The sequence below is a fragment of the Arvicola amphibius genome, chromosome 2 (assembly GCF_903992535.2).
Source record: "Arvicola amphibius chromosome 2, mArvAmp1.2, whole genome shotgun sequence".
NCBI lineage: Eukaryota > Metazoa > Chordata > Mammalia > Rodentia > Cricetidae > Arvicola > Arvicola amphibius.
The window spans coordinates 156,954,147-156,973,832 of NC_052048.2; the positions used below are offsets into that span (position 1 = coordinate 156,954,147).

The following is a 19,686-nucleotide window of genomic DNA, read 5'->3' on the forward strand; positions in this document are numbered from 1 at the left end:
CACAGACTCCTCCCAGCCTGTCCACTGGTCTCCGTGGACACAGACTCCTCCCAGGCGTCCACTGGTCTCTGTGGACACAGACTCCTCCCAGCCTGTCCACTGGTCTCTGTGGACACAGACTCCTCCCAGCCTGTCCACCAGTCTCTGTGGACAATGACTCCTCCCAGGCGTCCACCAGTCTCCGTGGACACAGACTCCTCCCAGGCGTCTTTTGTTCACAGCCAGACACAGCTTCTTTTCAGGAATTCTCAGTCACATTTCTATCCTCAATTTCATTCTTCAGGATTTTGAAGTTTTCATTATGAAGATCCTCCACATCATTGGTGAAGTTTAGTCCAAGTTTGGTTTGCTGTTCTCATTCTTAATATGCTTGTCATTGTTATATAGAAAGGCTACAGTTTTTATATGTTGATTTTGTATCCTGACACTTTGCTGAAGTGTTTATCTGTTCTAAGAGTTTTCTGGTTGAGTCTTGGAGATCTCTTAGAGAATCATAACAAGAACAAACACAAACATGTATTTTTAAGTTTTTTATTTTTATTTGTTTCTCTTGCCTTATTGCTCAAGTACTAGACCAAGAATGGACAAAGTAGACACCCTTATCTTATTCCAGATGTGTGTGTATGTGTGTCTGTGTGTGTGTAAATTCTTTTGAGTTTTCCTCATTTAATAAAATGTTGGCTATAGTTTTGTAGTATATAACCTTTATTATGTTGAGATATAGCTTTTCTATTCTGAGATTCTGATAATCTCACATTCTTTTGTCTTAGGTTCAACTTTCCATTCTCCATGTATTTCAGATATAAGGTGGAATTTCATGTCTTATTTGTGATATGCACAGTTTTTCTTGGTCTGATTTTATGTTTTTAAATCAACTGACAGTTTCTTGCTCTAACTTCTTTTCTTTTTGTTTGGTAGTTTAAAATTATAGATTCATAATTCATGGAACTTTTCTTTTGATTTCTGTGGTTTGGTTTCAGGCTGTGTTTCTCAAGAAAACATTTTTTCTTTCTTTGACAATGTTTGGCCCAGGCTTTGTGCCTGTTCAATGTGGGACATGGGTCATTAAAACCCAGGTTTATAGCCATTACAAATCAGTAGTGGCCACAGGAAAAATGCAAGTTGCTAGTACTCAGATATCCCCCATACACTTTATTTGTTTATTTATTTATTATGTATACAATATTCTGTCTGTGTGTATGTCTGCAGGCCAGAAGAGGGCACCAGATCTCATTACAGATGGTTGTGAGCCACCATGTGGTTGCTGGGAATTGAACTCAGAACCTTTGGAAGAGCAGGCAATACTCTTAACCACTGAGCCATCTCTCCAGCCATCCCCCTTACACTTTTAGCCCTTCCTTCTTACTGGCCTCTATAGAATTTCCTTGTCTCTTATTGGTTTGGCCATGAATTTTTAAGTGGCATGAAGGTATATTTTTATATAGGTTTGTATTTTATAGTTTGTATGTAAAAAAAGAAAGAAGGAAAACATCAGTGTGGTTTTTGTTTTTGTTTTTTTTCCATAGTTTGTATTGAGACCTTTGAACATCTGGTTTTTCATATTACCAGAATTATATTTATACTCTAGTGTTATTTTTCAGTAGAACTTTGACAAAATGTAGTACAGTTTTACAAAAAGCTTGCAGTTAAGAGACAAAGTCAAGGCTAAATGAAAACTATTTAATAGTTTTAATAAGGAAAAACTATTGCATAGGAACCTAGCGTAGTCACATCAATAGAGATAGAAAGTAAAGGTGCTGAGGAGTGATTGAGATATGCACACAGAATTTGAGTTTGGGAAGATGAAGAGTTCTAGAGATGATAATGGTGACAGTAATGGTTGCATAGCAATGTGAATCTGTATAACATACCTAACAGTTAAACATAAAGAGTTAAGCGGTAAATGTTTTAGCAAAATCTGTAAATAGAAAGGTGATGTTACTTGTACCAAAAGCACATTCATTAGGCTATTCCCAGCCATTCTCCACACTGAACTCTCAGTGTTTCTCCTAAAATGTGAAACTAGTCATCTAACTCTTCATCCAACATTCTTAGCCATTAAGCCAAATTCTTTGACATCACATTTGACTAGTGCATGCCTGTTCTTTTGCATCCCATGCATGATATTTAAAGGAGCTTGTGTGGGAATTCTACTTGGTGAAGACATCAAATCCAACTGTACATTAACTAAGAGAATCCCAGCTGCTATGGAGAAGGAAGTGTCTGGGACTTTAGGTCTTGAATCCATTTGTGGAGTATTTTCCCCAGATTTCCTTAGCAGCCTGGATAGGTAATAATGACCTCTTATAATTGTGTGGGTTTAATCAGATGTTTTCTACGTTTTCATCTATTTCTTTTAGGAAATTATCAGACAGATATTCTTCATATTAGTCTTTGAATCCATATTTCCCCTTGCTATGTACACTGTGTACAATCACTGTGAGAGACTTGCAGGTGTGGGGAAGGGGAGCATCTCTTCTTGGGCACTGTTAAAGCGTGCTTGGCATCTGCAAATTGTTAATATTAATGATAAGCTCTTTATGTTTATACCATAACTTTCCACCCAATACTCATTTTCCTGTAAATACACAAAGATGCCAGGGATGGTGCAGTCAGATTCCTAATTCACAGCTTTCCTAATGTTCTTGAGCAACATGACTGTCAGTAAAACAGGCAGATTGGCCTTAGGATAGAGCACTCCATGAATGCCTGGAGACAGCGCTGAAGGATTGCAGCAGATTGTCTGGGCTTCTGAAGGTTCAGTCTCAGCCAGTACTGTTGAAATAGCTTGTTCCAGACATTATACTACCACCAACACGGGTGAATGATGATAAAGGATTCCACAGCCATTCCACCTTGCCCAAACGGGGGAGCACTTCCCCGATTGAGCAATTATAGTGCCTACACTGTGATATCTCTGGAGTGCTCTTGTACTTTTCCAGAATTCTCTCTAGCTTGACGCTCTATGTGTAACTTGTAGTAGTTCATGATTACCCAATGTCCAAGTATTTTTTATTTTTTTATTTTATTTTTTTAAATATTTATTTATTATGTATACAATATTCTGTCTACACATATGCCTGCAGGCCAGAAGAGGGCACCAGACCTCATTACAGATGGTTGTGAGCCACCATGTGGTTGCTGGGAATTGAACTCAGGACCTTTGGAAGAGCAGGCAGTGCTCTTAAGCACTGAGCCATCTCTTCAGTCCTTAAAAAAAATTTTTTTTTAAGTTAGCAGTTTGGTAAAAATATCCATAAGGTCATATTAGGAGAATAAGTTTTATTAAATCAAATGTTTTCGTTTTCTATTGACGTATATGTATGTACATGATATCACTTTCTATTTATGTTATAAGTGAAAAGGTTAGAAGTGTTAAATTGGAGCATGATATTTCTTAAAAATGAGGCTGTGGCATGCTTGACTCCGCCTTACTATGAGTCTTCCTACAAGACTTTGAAAATGAAGCGATTACTGATTGAAACAGAGGCAAACTGTCTTACAGGCTTAGACGAGAACTGGTAATCCAATCCAGTGCAGCTCCAAGTAGTTGACAAGAAAGAAGAGCCAGGCTAGGGCTGTAGTGAGTTGATATGAGTAGCACACATCTTTCTGTGGCATCAGAGTCACTACCAAACCATATCATGTTGAAAATGTCACCATTGTTTAGACAGTTGGGAATGTTTCATCGGTAATATGATTTTTCTTTCTTTTTTTTTGTGTGTGTGTGATATACCTTAGTTGTTTGGTTGGTTCAGTAGTGAAAATACGAAACCTTTTGGGAAGAAAAGGTGCAATTGCCACCACCAGTTTGTGTCTGTATGTGCTGCTGAAGCTAGTCTAAGACGATCTGAGGCTGTTTTCAAGCTACTCCTGGACAGAAGGGGAAAGAAATCAAAGAGAAAGACAGAACAATGAAAAGTTTCCTGCTATTAGGAAAGCTAAAACATTTTTATTTGTTTGTTTATTTCTTTATTTTGAAGATCAAGGACATTTTTATGGTTTTTTGAGAGAAAAGCAACAGATCAGACCAGCTGTAAATCTGCAGCTACCAGGAGAGAGGATCAGTAATAGAAAGCTCCATGCTTTTTGCAGTGAAGGCCAGCTAGCCACAGTGAGGCACAAGAACAACAACAGGCCTTCAGAGGAAGAATGAAAACTCCCAGATGCCAGGGAAAGCTTGCTTGTGTTTGGCCAGTATCTGTAAAGAGATAAAGAAAAGAAAGAAAAGGTTAGCTTTTTCTGAGTTAGGGCAGGCCAGGCCTCGGAGCAGAGGAGCCCTGGGGCAGCATCACTCTGTGAGCAGCTGCACTCTCAAGGATTTTAAATGGTTGAGTGCGGCGAACCCCCCTGGCCAGCAGGGAAGAACGACCACCGAGTCGAGGATTCTTCTCAAATCACGCTTTATTGGAGCCTCTTGGTTGTAGGGAGAGCAGGAAGCGAAGGGCCCGGAGCACTAAACGGCAGCCGCTTATATAGGGAGAGCGGACACGGGTCATGCCTGGATTGGCTACTCACTCATCTTTCGATGCCCCCGGCCACGGGATTGGCTAAGAATACTGTGCACTACTGCGCATGCGAGAGGTTCCGTCTACAGCCTCGCCATATATGGAGTTGTTTACTCGGTGGTGCAGGAGCTCAGCGCCATCTTGTAATGGCAGCTAGCAAATCGGCTCCCTGCAGTTCCCCCTTTTTTGTTTTATAGGCAACAAGGGGTCTTATTCCCATTCTGGCTTCCACCTCATGATGTGGGGGCCAATCAAGGGAGGCCCAGGCTCGTGGTACTCCTTCTCCTGTGCAATGGGACAAACCCCTAGGAGGTGCAAAGGCAGTACCTTAAGCGTTGTCTCAGCATACCTTCCCTGGTGCAATGGGAACAAGCCCTACAGGGGTGCAAAGGCTATGCAGGACAGACAAATGCCTACTGGTTCTTAAGAACTGATAACCATATTTGGGGAGAGTCACCACACTCCAAAGCGGCTAAGGCCTGTAGGACAGCAACCTTGTCTCTATTCGTTTGGGCTCGAAGACGGCAAATCAGCCACAGGCAGACCATGCATCCTCCCAGACAGCATGCCAGAAATATCCCAACCCCCACCCATTCCTTAAAAAAGGAGAAAGCAGAATATAGCCAGTCAGAAAACTGTTCAAGGGTGATGGGTTGGACACGAGTGTTATTCAGGATAGTGATCTGGAACAATTGATTCTGGAGAAACAGCTCCGCTTCCCGCGACCAGTTCCCCGCCAGATACTCCCCAATTCTTCGTGATTCATTCCTGGAATTATTAAAGACAAGAGAAGTAATGCACACATGTTTCTGATAGGAGACACACCCGATCTGGACCAGGCGGGTCAACTCATCCACCTGAGTCTGCACATAATCTATCCTCTGATTGGCAGCTATTATGCCAGAAAGGATATGATTATTAATTCTATTTTGAGTTTCTAATGCATCAGCTGTTTTTGAAACCACGTCGTTAATTGTGGTCGCCGTTTGCACCTGATTAGCCATGGCTATCCCAGCCGTGACGGCAGCCGCCGCTGACACTGCTACAGCGGTGACAATGGCTGCAGTAATACCAAAGTCACGTCGTTCACGCAAAAGCGTTGTGATGGGAAATTGGTCCGGGTCAGCTTGGACCGGGAGTGGTACGAAGGTTGGGACCTTCACCATAATAGCCAGCTTTTGAGTGCCATTCCAACATTCAGACAAGTGGCAATTAACTGATCCATTTGTGCAATCCAAGGTACCCGAGGAATCCGGGGTGGAATCAGTAAGCAAAAAGGAAAAAGGAGGGGTCACGCAGACCGCAGCTCCCCCTAGAGTAGCATTACTCAATTCTTCTTCTTGATAAATGCGAAGCCATCTCCCCTGGCCCAATGACTCCAATATGCTACCAGACACATTAAGGAGCCAAGTCCTAGTTAATTGTAGCGTTGCCAGGGCTGAGATGTCTGCCGTGGCCCCTACTTCATTAGAGAGCAGCCATTGATACCAGGACCATCCTGATCCAATAGTAGAATCTTGATTAGACTGGTTATAAAGGTATCTCCTCATAGATGGGGATAGGGAGAACCCATAGGCAACCTGTGTCTTTTCCCAAGTCTTAGCTTGGCAGGCTGTAAATGTAGGTGGAAATGAAAAATCTGGAACACAGTGTGGTGATGTCCTAAAACGAGTGGCATTTTTAGGAGTGGATGCACCTCCCAATGGTACCAGGGACTCCACTCTCATGGCCAAGGTGGTAGCATTGATAGATGTAGCATTACTGGGCCCTCCTGACCCTGAGGTGATCCCCTGAGTCACCTGGGCTAATACTGCGCCCAGGGACCCTAACCCAACATTACTCTGCATCAGGGGATCCATCCAATTGGTCAAGTTTTTGCGTAAAAGCCTTATGCAGGGTCCTTTCTCCTCAAGGGAGAAGCACATAGTCCCATTTAGGGCTATCCTTGTAGCATTAAACAACTCCTGTTTAGCATCTGAGTTAGGCAGACAGGGTGCCTCCAGATCGCAGGAGGTGGAAAACAGTGTGGGCAATATAGAAGAGTTAGCATGAACAGGCATTGGCATGGGCCAGGCCTTCGTTACCGCCCATAACGTCATTGGACTCGCGTTCAGCAGGGCTGTCTTCATTGCCAGGATCAGCATCCATGTTGTTGCAGCCCTCATCTTCAGCTGTTGGTCTCAGGCTCCTTGTCAGCCGTGTTGGTACCCAATGAGGGACTTCTTGACTCTGTGGGAAAACACAAACAGCTCCCTTGGATCTCGCAACAACTGGATCCGGCCCATACCATTTGTTATCCAACACATCTTTCCACATAACAGACATTCCCTTATCTTCGGGGGTCATGTTAGCATGTCTATCAGCCGCTGTTCGGCCTTGACCATCAAAAATTAAGAAATTAAATGTAAAAAGTGCCAAAGCAATTCTATCCCTGGGGGAAGCTGTTTCTGCTATTCCCCCTTTTTGTTTTGTTAGAATATCTTTGAGGCTTCTGTTAGCCCTTTCAACGATCCCCTGGCCTTGGGGATTATATGGTAGGCCAAAAGTATGTTCAACTTGAAGCTGTGTGCAAAAGGAGCGAAAGCCATGGGAGGAATATGCTGGGCCGTTGTCTGTTTTTAAGCGCAACGGTTTACCCCAAGCTGCCCAAGCTTCCAGGCAATGGGTCTTTACATGGGTGACCTTTTCCCCCGCCAAAGGGGTGGCATGGATAATGCCTGAACAGGTATCAACAGACACATGTAAATATTTCAGCCTCCCAAATTCAGGGATGTGAGTCACATCCATCTGCCATAGATCAGTCGGGCGCAGGCCCTGAGGGTTAACCCCTGTGTGGGGAGGGTGAAGAAAAGTCACACAAGAGGAACAGGCCTTCACAATATCTCTTGCATTGCTTCTGGACAAGGCAAATTTTCTACGAAGAGTATCAGCGGGTACATGATAGAGCCTGTGAAACTCTCGAGCAAGCTCCATTGGGTCCGCAGCAACCAAGGCCATAGCTCTGGTTGCCTGATCAGCTCTTGCATTAGCCTCAGACATAGAACCAGGCAGTAGGGTATGGGCTCTAATATGTCCAATATAGAATGGATTACTCCTTTGAAGTATATGTTGCTGAATCTGTATTAGAACATTGGAAACCGGACTTGACTGGCGAATGGAAGCGGCCACCTCGAGAGAGGACACCGCATTAACTACATATTGTGAGTCTGAAAACAAATTAAAGGGCTCAGGAAATTTCTTAAAAACTTCCAATACCACAAAGCATTTGGTAGTCTGAGGGGCATCGGGTTGAAAATTAAATACCACCGGTGACTGATTATCCACCACCATAGCTCCTACTCCTGTTTTTGAGCCATCAGTAAATATGGTTACAGCTCCCAATAAGGGCTTAGGGGAGGTAACTCGTGGAAAGTACACTAAATTCTTTTCCATAAAACTCAAAATTGGATGTTTAGGAAAATGATTATCAGTAGTATTAGAAAAGGTGCAAAGCAAAATAGCCCAATTGTCCACAGTGGCGGCCAAGACCTCCACTTGCTCCTTAGTATAGGGTATAATCAGCTTATCAGGCATCTTTGCAAAACATGTCAAGCAAAATTTTATTCCCATTAAGGCTTGATTAGCCACCAAGTCAGGATAATATCTAAGCGTTTTTGCCCCAATTGAATTACCATGCAGCCACCATAGAGGTCCCTCTTGCCATAAAACTCCTGTTGGAATATTTTTTGTTTTTAATATACAAAGAGAAATTGGCAAAGATGGGTCATGGCGGCATAGCTGTGCCTTGGATATAGCCCCCTCAACCTTGCGTAAAGATTGCATAGCAGCAGGTGTCAATGTCCTCGGGGAGGTAACATCAGGATCACCCTCTAAGATAGAAAATAAGGGCAGTAGCTCCGACCTTGGTACATGTAGATACCCTCGGATCCAATTAATATCTCCTAGTAACTGTTGGAAATCATTAAGGGTCCTTAAGTTTTGGGTACGAATAAGGACCTTTTGTGGTCTGATTGTATCTGGGGAGATAACAGAACCCAGAAACCGTGCTGGTGTAGAGCACTGTACCTTTTCAGGGGCTACAATTAGCCCTTGCTTTTCCAAGGTCTGAACAGTATTTTGAAAAGCTTCCCTAAGTACCTGTTGAGATGAAGCTGTCAACAGAATGTCATCCATGTAATGAATGACCTTTACAGTGGGAAACTGTCTCCTTACAGCCATCAGGGCAGAATCTACAAATAGCTGACACATAGTAGGACTGTTTGACATCCCCTGGGGGAGGGTTCTCCACTGATAACGGGAATCAGGCTGTTCATGATTTACAGAAGGCAAAGTGAAAGCGAACCTTTCCCTATCCTGGGAACACAGCGGAATGGAAAAGAAGCAATCTTTGATATCTAGTACTATAATTGGCCAATCCTTTGGCAGAGCAGAGAGTAATGGGAGACCCTTTTGGGCTGCCCCCATGACTTGCATTTGACTGTTTACAGCCCGCAAGTCATATAATAACCTCCATTTTCCTGATGCCTTTTTGGTAACAAAGATCGGGGTATTCCATGGTGATACAGAAGGCTCAATGTGACCTAGTTGCAATTGTTCCTCAATTAGTTGTTTAGCGGCTTCCAATTTCTCCTGGGAAAGGGGCCACTGGGGGATCCATACAGCCTTATTTGTTGTCCATGGTATGGGTATGGAGCCCATTGTGGAAGCCGATATGTCAGTGGCCCCTAAGAAAAACCCAGTCCTTTGCGGTCTGTCTTACTGACCGGTATTATAGGGTCGGGTATGCCTTGAAGATTTTTTCCCAGGCCTCAAGAAGGAACAAATCCTTGCAACCTCATCATATCTTTACTTTTATCTGAAAATTCATTAGTCAATCTGAGCTGTAATTGCTGCTGAACATCCCTTCCCCAGAGGTTAATGGGGAGGTCTACTACAAAAAGTTGTATTTTTCCATGCTGATCTTCTATTCTCCAAGTCAGTTCCTTAGAACTGATGCAAGGTGTACGTGCGTACCCTAGCCCCTGTAGGGACTGGCAGGATTGCTGTAAAGGCCATTGCTTAGGCCATGATTGGGTTCTGATAATGCTTCGATCCGCGCCAGTGTCCACCAAGCCCAAAAAAACTTTTCCTTCAATAGTCAATTCTAAGATCAGTCTATTATTAAGGGCCATGGACAAACAGGCAAGGTCAACTCCTGTGGACCCCAAGCCCTCATTCCCTCTTACTCTGTCTGCAGAGGGGAATGATTCATGCGTGGAGGGCAAAACTAACAATTGAGCAACCCGGTCACCGGGAGCAACAGAAATTACGCCATGAAAAGCGTGACAAAGAATCTTAATCTGCCCCGTATAATCAGGGTCAATAACACCTGGGTGAACTATCAGCCCTTTCATAGTAGATGAGGAGCGCCCCAAAACAATCCCTACATGTCCCTCCTGCAAGGGACCCGACATGTCAGTCTCCATAATCTGAACTCCCATGTCTGGTGTTAATACCATTCCGGAGGTGGCACAGAGGTCCAACCCTGCGGAACCGATGGTGGCTCTCCGTACTGGTGGGTCTGCCTCTGGTAACTCAGAGGTGGGGCTGAAGCCTGAAGCGCCCCGAATATTTTCGGGCCCCGGGGACTGGGGCCCCTCATCCCGTTTTTTGTCTCAGAACTAGAGACTTGTGGGATGGGCTGACCATTAATGTCCCTCACTGAGCGGCATTCATTAGCCCAATGCTTTCCCTTCTTACAGCGAGGGCAAATGCCTGGCATACGTGGACCAGGCCTAGTAGGCGGTTCGAATGGTCCGCTGCCATTAGGACAATTTCTTTTTAAGTGTCCTATCTGGCCGCACCGAAAGCATCCTTTGTTTTTTGTATCCCGGGCCGATCTAGTGACCGAAAGCATCGCCGCTGCTAAGCCTGCATTTGTTCAAGGACCTCCAATTTCCCTACAAGCCTTCAACCAAGCATCCAGTCCTTTATGCCTGACTGGTCCTATGGCTCGCTGACATTCTTTAGTGCTTTGTTCAAAAATTATCTGTTGCACAAACGACAGAGTCACATCTGAATTTCCAAAGATCTTTTCAGCGACCTCAGTCATCCTGGCCACAAAGTCCGCGAATGGCTCTGTGGGTCCTTGGACGATCTTAGTCAAATTGCCTGCCACTTCCCCTTTATTGGGTAGGACCTTCCAAGCACTGAAGTAAAGATTACTAATTTGCTGGTACACCTCAAGAGGATAATCAACTTGGTCTTCAGCAAACTCCCCTTGTCCCAAAAGCATCTCATCAGTCCAATCTGGGTGGCCATTTTGTGCATTAAGCCGAGCCTGAACCTGTGCCTTGTCAGCAGCCAGAGATTTGAATTCCAGGAATTGTCCTCGAGACAGGCATGCCCTAGCAACCTCTGTCCAGTCTGTGGGTGTTAAAACCTGGGTACAGAGTCTGCGCAACAATGCAATGGTATAATCTGTGGTGGGCCCAAAGTCCCTAGCCGCAGTCACTATGTCTTTCAGCTGTTTATAGGGTACCGGCTCATACCACCTATGATGTGTATCAGCATCCTCAAACACTGGGAAGGCTGAAGCCAAACGAGCCCAAGTGCTATTGCTGATGAAATGATAACCTCCGGCAGGCTTTGCTGCCTGCGCATAAGATGGCGGCGGCGCTGTGGGTGGAGACTCACCCAGCAGCTACGTAGGCCCTCCTCTGACCCCGCCTCCAACTGCAGAAACCCGCGGCAGGCGTCTCCGCCCATGCCGCTCCTCCTCACATCTAGCAACTTCCTCCTCTAAGTCCTCCTCTTCCTGAGGACTGAGCTCATAGTCCGACAAGTCTAGGTCAGCGAACTCCTCAAGAACCGGATAAAGCCGGTTCCTCTCCTCCATTTTTGTGCCCAAGTGCTCTCTTTGGCCCTTTTCCCTGGGCTTAACTTTTGAATCTTTTTTTTTCCTTTTCCTTTTCTTTTTCTTTTTCCTTTTCCTTTTCTTTTTCTTTTTCCTTTTCTTTTTCTTTTTTTCTTTTAGGCCTATCCAAGTCTCCCCCTTTTGATTCCGATTCTGATAAGCTGTCCTGGTGTGCTATTAATGCCTCTCTACCTTTTCTAACAAGATCTGGATTATCACCCCCTCGTAAGCAGTTCCTCACTAGTCGCCATAGCGGCATAGTGCCACGGCTTATTTGGTTTTCATGTTTTGCCTTTTCCAAGTCCCGTCCTAATTTTTCCCATGAGGGCAAGGTGAAATCCCCAGAATGTCCTTCACGACCTTATCGATCGTGCTCCGAGAAACCTTCAGGCCATGCTGTTTAAGCAGCGCCTGCAGGGGACTAACGAGATCGATGGGACCAGGACCAGCGCCATGAGTGTTGCCCATAATGCGGTCTTATGCACGGGCACCCTACCGGAGAGCCGCTTAAGCTACAGCGGTCTTATTTCCCCTCAGAGAAAATCCGTTTTATCTACGACGGACTTACTTTCGATTCTGACTAGGCGTGGTCACGACAGCAAAGGCACTCTTGACCAGGCTTATGGCAACGCAACCAAAAGCAACACAGGAGCACACAGATCACCATTACCACAAAAACAAGGCAGAACACTCCAGGTTCAACTCCAGCAATCATCATTTTTTTTGGAGACTTGCTTACCGAAGTCGCCGCCCCGCATGTCGAGTTCTAGATCCTCCTTGGCCCCTCGCCCGGTGACCGAAAGGTGTCCCGGCGTCCCGGGTTTCGGCACCAGTTGCGGCGAACCCCCCTGGCCAGCAGGGAAGAACGACCACCGAGTCGAGGATTCTTCTCAAATCACGCTTTATTGGAGCCTCTTGGTTGTAGGGAGAGCAGGAAGCAAAGGGCCCGGAGCACTAAACGGCAGCTGCTTATATAGGGAGAGCGGACACGGGTCATGCCTGGATTGGCTACTCACTCATCTTTCGATGCCCCCGGCCACGGGATTGGCTAAGAATACTGTGCACTACTGCGCATGCGAGAGGTTCCGTCTACAGCCTCGCCATATATGGAGTTGTTTACTCGGTGGTGCAGGAGCTCAGCGCCATCTTGTAATGGCGGCTAGCAAATCGGCTCCCTGCAGTTGAGAGTGGATATTAAAAAACACACTGTTTAGGGAGCTGGAGAGATGGCTCAGAGGTTAAGAGCAGTGGCTGCTCTTCCAGAGGTCCTGAGTTCAATTCCTAGCCACCACATGGTGACTCATAACCATCTGTAATGAGATCTGGTGCCCTCTTCTGGCCTGCAGGCATACATGGAGGCAGAATGTTGTATACATAATAAATAAATAAATCTTAAAAAAAACAGTAAAGCATACTGTTTAGTTTCATTGAATATATATCTTAATGTGTTATAGAAGGCTTTATTTCAACACATAAATTATTTGCAATTTCTTTTAAAATTTTCAGTGGCTATGTTTATACACTTAAGAGGTGGATGTAGCTGATAATTCTTTAAGAAGTTTAAGGGGTGTGTGAGAGCTCAGGTATAGTCATTACTTTGGAAACTTTAAAGACGTTTACTCTTTGATGGTTTGGTACTCGTATATAGTGGATTTGGGTCATTTTGCCATTGGCACTATTCCATTTCTCGTCTCTGCACACTCCTGCTGAGCCCTTTCAGAACAGGCCTACCCCCAATTTTCGTGTCTTGCTTGTTGTGACCCATTGATTTGTTTCCAACAGGGATTGGGGTAACTTCTGAGAGTTTGGGCGCCACTGAAGAAAGTACTCTTTCCTCAGCTATCATTTGGCCGTAGTTCCCGAGGGAGGAGTGAACTCATGAGCTCTTTCCCCACCCATGAGGAATGTTGCTTGGCCTCATCCTCTGCAGGCAGGTCTCGTGCAGGTAACCACCCTGGAGGGTCCATGACCGCACCATTTCCAGAGGTCAGCATTGCATAGCACCTTTTCCTATCCTTCAGCTCTTTCCACTCCCGTCTTCTACCATGTTCCCTGAGCCTTGGTGGAGCTGATACAGATTTCGTCTTTGGAGCTGTGTACTTCACAGTAACTTATTACTGGCACTTTCCCAGTATAAGTCTGTGTTAGCCGTACCTCTTGCAAACAGAAGCTTTTATGACCCAAACTGAGTGCAGGAATTACCTCTGGGTATAACCGTGTGCATTTAGAATTCATTTGACATCAAGTTGATTGAGCTTAACAGTAGCAGGTTTCTCTTTAGGGCCTATTTCTTCCACAGCCATGAACTTGTGAGCAGAGTTCCAGGTCCAGGCAGGAATATCACCCTGTGGCATGTTCCTTAATTCTAATCAGAAAGCAGTTGGGATCCCCATAGCAGTCATGCCACTGTTGGAACACTGGGCACACGTGGCCTGGTACGTTGGTTTGTAACTCACAGTGTTCACATGTGGGTAAGACTGTTGATGGTTTCCTTCCCTAGTGGCCCACAGAGCAGCTCTGGGTACTGTGAGAGTTAGCCTCAAGGATGCAAGCTTCTAGCCTAGTTCCTGCTTGATTTCCCTGTTCTTCAACCATCGTGCCTGGCGTCTCTAGCAATAGCATATTACCGTTTAGTTCTGCTTGGTTTTGTGACTCCTCCTTTTTGGCTTTTCTACCCAAACTAAAAAATGTACCTTCCATCATGACCCAGCAGGTGTAGCTCAAAGCAACGGCTCACAAAACATAAGTTAGTGGTAAATAGTGCTCTTGGATAATCATTTTGCCTTCTCTTCCTCCTCCTCCACTTCTTGCCCCAATTTCATTCATGAAAAAAAAGGATGATTTTTGTTTGAGTTTGCTTCAACTGAGTGAGACCATATGGTTGGGATCTATAGTTTTAAACAACAAAACCATGTAAAGACTCTTATTGCCAATGCGACTCCCTGAATTTCATCCTTGAGGACCACACAGTAGAGGGAGAAAGCTGATTCCTGCAAACTGTCCTCTGATTTCTGTATGTTTCCCATGTCGTGTGCCTCCCCACCCATACTGTAAATAAACCCTGCTAGATGTAATATTTAGTTACTCAGTTTATTTATGTATTCAGCCTGTGAGTATAAGTCAGAGAAGTAGAAAATACATTTATTTTACCATTGTGGTTTAATAGTTTTCCTGTTTTGTGTGTAGTTTATCTGTGATGTGACCTGAAATGCCTTTTCTTGTTTGTTCTGTCAAATATCTTTATCTTTTGCTCATTCAACTAATATTTTAAAAACCACAAAACAAAAAATCTTAAGTAGAATGAAGAATAGGAGGCGACTTTTTGGGAAATCCAAATTGGTGATTTAACTGGTATTTAAGAAGGAATTTTGAAAGAATTCATGCCTCTCGTGAATATGAGCTCTGCCAAGACTACTGAACTGAAGGAGGACATGGTGAGTTACTGCAGCCGACTACCAGAAAACAGAAAGAGCATAGCTTTGCGGTCAAATAAGGAGTTTTCTATGGCCACTAATACCAGGGCAACAATTGCATTTTATCAGAATCATGTTGATTAACAGGGGTTATTTGTCTATCAGCTTTCTACAGGGTATCTCTTATTGCAGCAGATTTACAGAATAGCCAAAACAGCCACAAGTGGACAGTCCTCAGAAATGACTTAGAACAGCTAAAGTTTTTCAGAAATGTTTCTTTGTTGATTAGATTCAGACTATTAAAAGTCCATCTGAGGATAACTCAGATATTATAATTATAATTAAAGTTATCATCTATCTGAGTACAGTTCAATGTGTATAATATTCAGTCAAGCAACATAATATTTTACAAAATTGAACTAGTTGCTTCCTTATAAAAAGTAGGTTTTTTGCTTGTTTTCTTTTTTTAGCTTTCTTTTTATTTATTCTTTGTGTCTTTCATATCATGTTTCTCAATCCCATTCATTTCCTATCCCTGTGTGTCTGCCTTTTACCCTTCTGCCCCTGCAGTGCCACCCCCCATGAAATTTTAGAGGAAAACGAGAAAAGAACAGAAAAAACAAGGGGGGCTTCCTGTCATGGAAGCTGTAGTGTGGCACAGTGAGTCACGCAGTAAACTGTTCTGTCTATGTATCTTTACTTAAAAGTGTTGATTGCTCTGGTTCAAGGCCTCTGGCTTCTGCTACACTATTGATGCTGGACCATCATTGGAACTCCTCTTGGTTATTCTGCTGATGTCCTGTGTTGTGGAAGTCCTGCAGGACAGGTCCTTTCACATGTTCCAGCAGATCACAGATGGGGTGGACACTGGGGTGGGCCAACCCATCATCCTGGTTCTGGCTCTGGGTAGTTGCAGGGTTGGTCAGCCCACCCACTCTCCCTTGTCCTCACCACCAGGATGAGGTCTTTTGCATTGCCCTGTTGTGTTCATTCCTTGCCACCAAGAGCAGGGGGCGGGGCCAGCTCTCCTGCCCTCATGTTCTCAGGGTTGGATCTCCCACCTGCCTCAGGTGTTGATGGGTGTGTGAGGGGAGGCATCTCTCTCCCTCTCATGCCACCACATGACGGGTGAGTAATGGGGACAGCTCTTCCGTGCTCACAATATCAGGGCTGGCTTACCAGTGGGGTTGCCTCTGTTGTGCTGTCCACATAAGGTGCAGGACCTGCTCTCCCAAGTCTTGCAGCTGGTGGCAGGATGGGACAGCTCTCCCCACTTCTGACTTCAGGGCTAGCTCTCCCACCTGCCTAAAAATTAAGTTTTTTTTCATAACATTTAAATTTCTAGTATGCCTTAAAATCATATTGAAAAACAATTTGTTTTCTTTTTGTTATGAATTTTTTAGGTTAGCATACAAAGTAATGAGTGGATCTCATTATGGCGTCTTCTTTATATTGCTTATCTTCTCTTAAAAAGTCCTTTCCTACTTTTCTTACTCAGTTTAATTGCTCTCTTTTCTTTATTGCTGGATGTGTTGGTCATTTTTTCCTGACTCTTCTTTAGCTGCATTTTGTACAATGAGAGTCACTGAGCTATATTCCTTATCATTTCAGTACACCTTCTCCCAGGTCTTTCTTATCTTAGTCTAGTTGTTACATTTAGCCATGTGGCTAACATAGATAAGAATAATGGGCTAGTATAAGTTATAAGAGTTAGTAAGAAGCCTGAGCTAATGGGCCAATCAGTTTATAACCTAATGTAGACCCTCTGTGTAATTTTCCTTGGGGCTAAACGGCTGTGGGACCTGGTGAGAGGACAGAGACCAGGCAGGGCAGAAACCCGGACAAGCAGGCCCTCCATGTAGTGAGGTTAATTTCTCTGATGTCCTATCAACACCCTTGCTTTACACAAGTCTTTTTTTTTTTTTCCGCTTCATCTGAATTGATGCTCTACCCATCACATGGCCTGAGGAGCAGTCTTCCAGGGCTTTTGGAGTTTGTAGTGATCTTTTGGAAGTGATTTATGCTGTTTAGAGCATTTTTTAATCTAAGATTAAAACTGCAAAAAGCTTGGAGCAGAGCCCTATACTATTTTGGTACTTCTCAGTAGAAATTAGTAAACTTTTATCTACATTTGTATTTTATTTCCATAATTATGCACTTCATAATGTATCATTACAGAAGAAGAGGATTACACATTGTTTAGGATTTTAGTTTTTCAGAAGTGTGAAATTTACATATTTTTTAAAATTTTGGCACAAGCTTAAAGAAGAAAATGTGTTTATAAATATACATATATATCTTCTATCATAAAGTGGCTGCTGCTGTATTTCAGTCATGCAGGAATTTCACTTGTAGTATAGTTACATTAACTAGGAGTCTGGTGAAATCAAAAAGATAATAAGCCTGAGAAATCTGTGTTTTCTTAATGTTTTAATCTTATTGTGGGTGATATTACTTTAAAAGAAATTCTTGAGTTAGTAAGAAAAAATAATTGTATTATGCATACCATAACCCCACTTCAGAGCCCTGAGATCTGACCTGGCCAGCATCTGGCATACCTGCTGAATGTGGTCAGTGTCTGTCATTAGAAGTGAGTACACTGTCCTTCATGTTTTGGTTGTGTTGAATACATAAAGAAGTGTTTTTTGTTTTTTTACATAGAGATTAACTGTCCAAACACAAATTGCTTTAAAACTTTGAGATGGTTTTCTAATAATTGTGAACTAAAATGTTTATATAATACCCAAATATGCTATCAATATTCATAGCTTTCTTGAAGTGTAGCATGTGACTTGCAGGTTTCTTCTCCCAGTCTGTGGCTTGAGAATGTGACTGTACCCCTGAGATCCCATGTCTGCCTATTAGGAGGACTCAAGTCTAGCTTAGCTCAGGAAAAGTAAAAGTATCACTGCTAGCAAATGATAGATTTTTAAGAGTAAATTTGATATTTTCCCTTTTGCAATGGTAAAATTTGCTTATTATAGATAATATTTAAAATACTGAAAATAATAGAGCAGGGAAAGAGCCTGGAGTCTGCGCAGGACCTCACGTGGACATGGTTACCATGGCCGCCGTCACCAGGACCACCGTGCTGTTCACACTCTTGCGAATGATTGTTTCAGAACTGTAGGCTGTTGACAGCTGGTTTCCCGAAAGTACGAGTTCAGTGCTGCTGCGGAAGTGTCGCCAGCGCCTCACCTGTGGTGGCAGAATGGAAGAGAGAACAGTTAGGAGGAGGAGTCTAGGAGGAAGAAGAGAGGAGGAGAGAATAATGAAGAAAGGGAGCGGCACATCTGGGGCCAGAAGCCAGGCAGCCTCCAGTCAGACACAAGAAGCAGTAAGATACACAGAAGAAAAGAAAGGTAGAAAGCCCCGAGGAAAAACATAGATGAAGGGAAACAGCAAGAAATGAGCCTAAGCTAAGGCCATGCATTCCTAACTAATATTAGAAGTTATCATTTGGGAGCTGGTTGGTGGTCCAAAAGAAGGCCTGATATAAAGATTTGTCTATATTAGAGTTTGGGGATGGCAGTGGTTTTTCTGTTTATAATGGGTACAGCACAGTTTCTGAAGCAGGTAACCAAGGGTGAAGGTGTCTGCAGCGTCATCTTTCCCGCTCTTTTTAAGTGGCCTTGGCGTTATGTGGCTTCAGTTAAGTGTGGCAGTGAAGTAGGCTAGACAAGTCTTCTTTTTCCTCCTTTCAAAGTGACATTTATTCTGTGGTTTGTGAAATTCTTTAGATTCAGGTGGTATCTAAAGATATATTCAGGAAAATGGAGCGTTTTCCTACATGTTTTTTGCACCCTTAGAAAGGGATAGTGATTGCACTGTGAACTCTCAAGACACAGATTTTCGACTATAAACATATATCTTGATTTGTACCTTTATCTTCTAATATCTAGAGAGAGTTCGATGGCTTTAAGTCTGGCAGTAGACCACCTCAGAGTTGTTACTGTGCTGCCTCTGTGACAGACTTGCTCAGAAAGACAGGAGTTTTGTCCCTTTAAGATGACCTCACACAGAATGTCTGTTTCAGACAGCAGCAGTAGTGGCTATGTTCCACTTCTTCCGAAAGCCTCCAGAATCCAGAAAGCCCTCCGTATCAGAGCCAGAAGCAGAATCCAGAAAGCCCTCCGTATCAGAGCCAGAAGCAGATGGATTTGTCCTCTTAGGTGAGTCTTTAAGAAACAAAGTCCTAATTAGATGAATGCTTTTAAAAAATAGTTTGGTGATTATATGATCGATTTCTAAATGGTTTTCAAATTTCAGAATAAGTTGTGTGTAATTTAGAAAGCACCATGGATCAGACTGCTTCTCTGACCTTTCCTTTACTGTCAGGAGTTAAGTGCCTTGCCAGCCAGCCCGCCAGGCTCTGCCAGCCCCAGTGATAGTCTCCTGGAAGCTGCAGGTGCTCCTTGCCTTTCCTCTCACCTCCTGAATTTGCATACAGCAAAACTCCAGAAAACCCTCAGGCCTCTTGGAGACTGTTGTCTTTTGGAGTTTGGCAATATATTCTTCTCTCAGGAATTTATTCCAACTAAGTCAGGTTTTCCAACCCCTGTTTTCTATTTCTTTCCCTATTGAAAAGAAAACATCTCTATAAACTTCAGATACATGTGGAGAACTTCACTCAGTTTTTGTTTATTCATAATTAGAAATGGCATTTTTATTCTTTGTCCCTGTGTACTTCAAGAATATTGCAGTGGCACACTTGTGTGTGTGAGGTCAAATACAGTGTGTAGAGTTTTCTTAAATCTTTCTACCACCTACCTCTTCAGCCTCCAGCATGGAAGTCTGTCCATGGGCAGTGGCTGTGCTTTTGTGTGACCTCCATCAGATGTTTCAGTGGTTGTTTTGCAGCTTCTCTAGT

The 19,686-nt window shown here is 43.7% G+C and overlaps 1 protein-coding gene across 2 annotated transcripts in view; it reads left to right on the plus strand.

Annotated features, from left to right (window-relative positions):
* The first annotated feature begins 13,239 nt into the window (after positions 1-13,239).
* Positions 13,240-19,686, plus strand: part of Umad1 (UBAP1-MVB12-associated (UMA) domain containing 1) — a 147,611-nt gene continuing 141,164 nt past the window's right edge. For both annotated transcript variants that reach the window (XM_038319664.1, XM_038319665.1), the window contains exons 1-2: positions 13,240-13,348; positions 18,853-18,988. In XM_038319664.1, the coding sequence (XP_038175592.1) occupies positions 13,301-13,348; positions 18,853-18,988 (184 nt within the window). In that variant the 5' untranslated portion in view covers positions 13,240-13,300. The remainder of the gene's footprint in view (positions 13,349-18,852; positions 18,989-19,686) is intronic.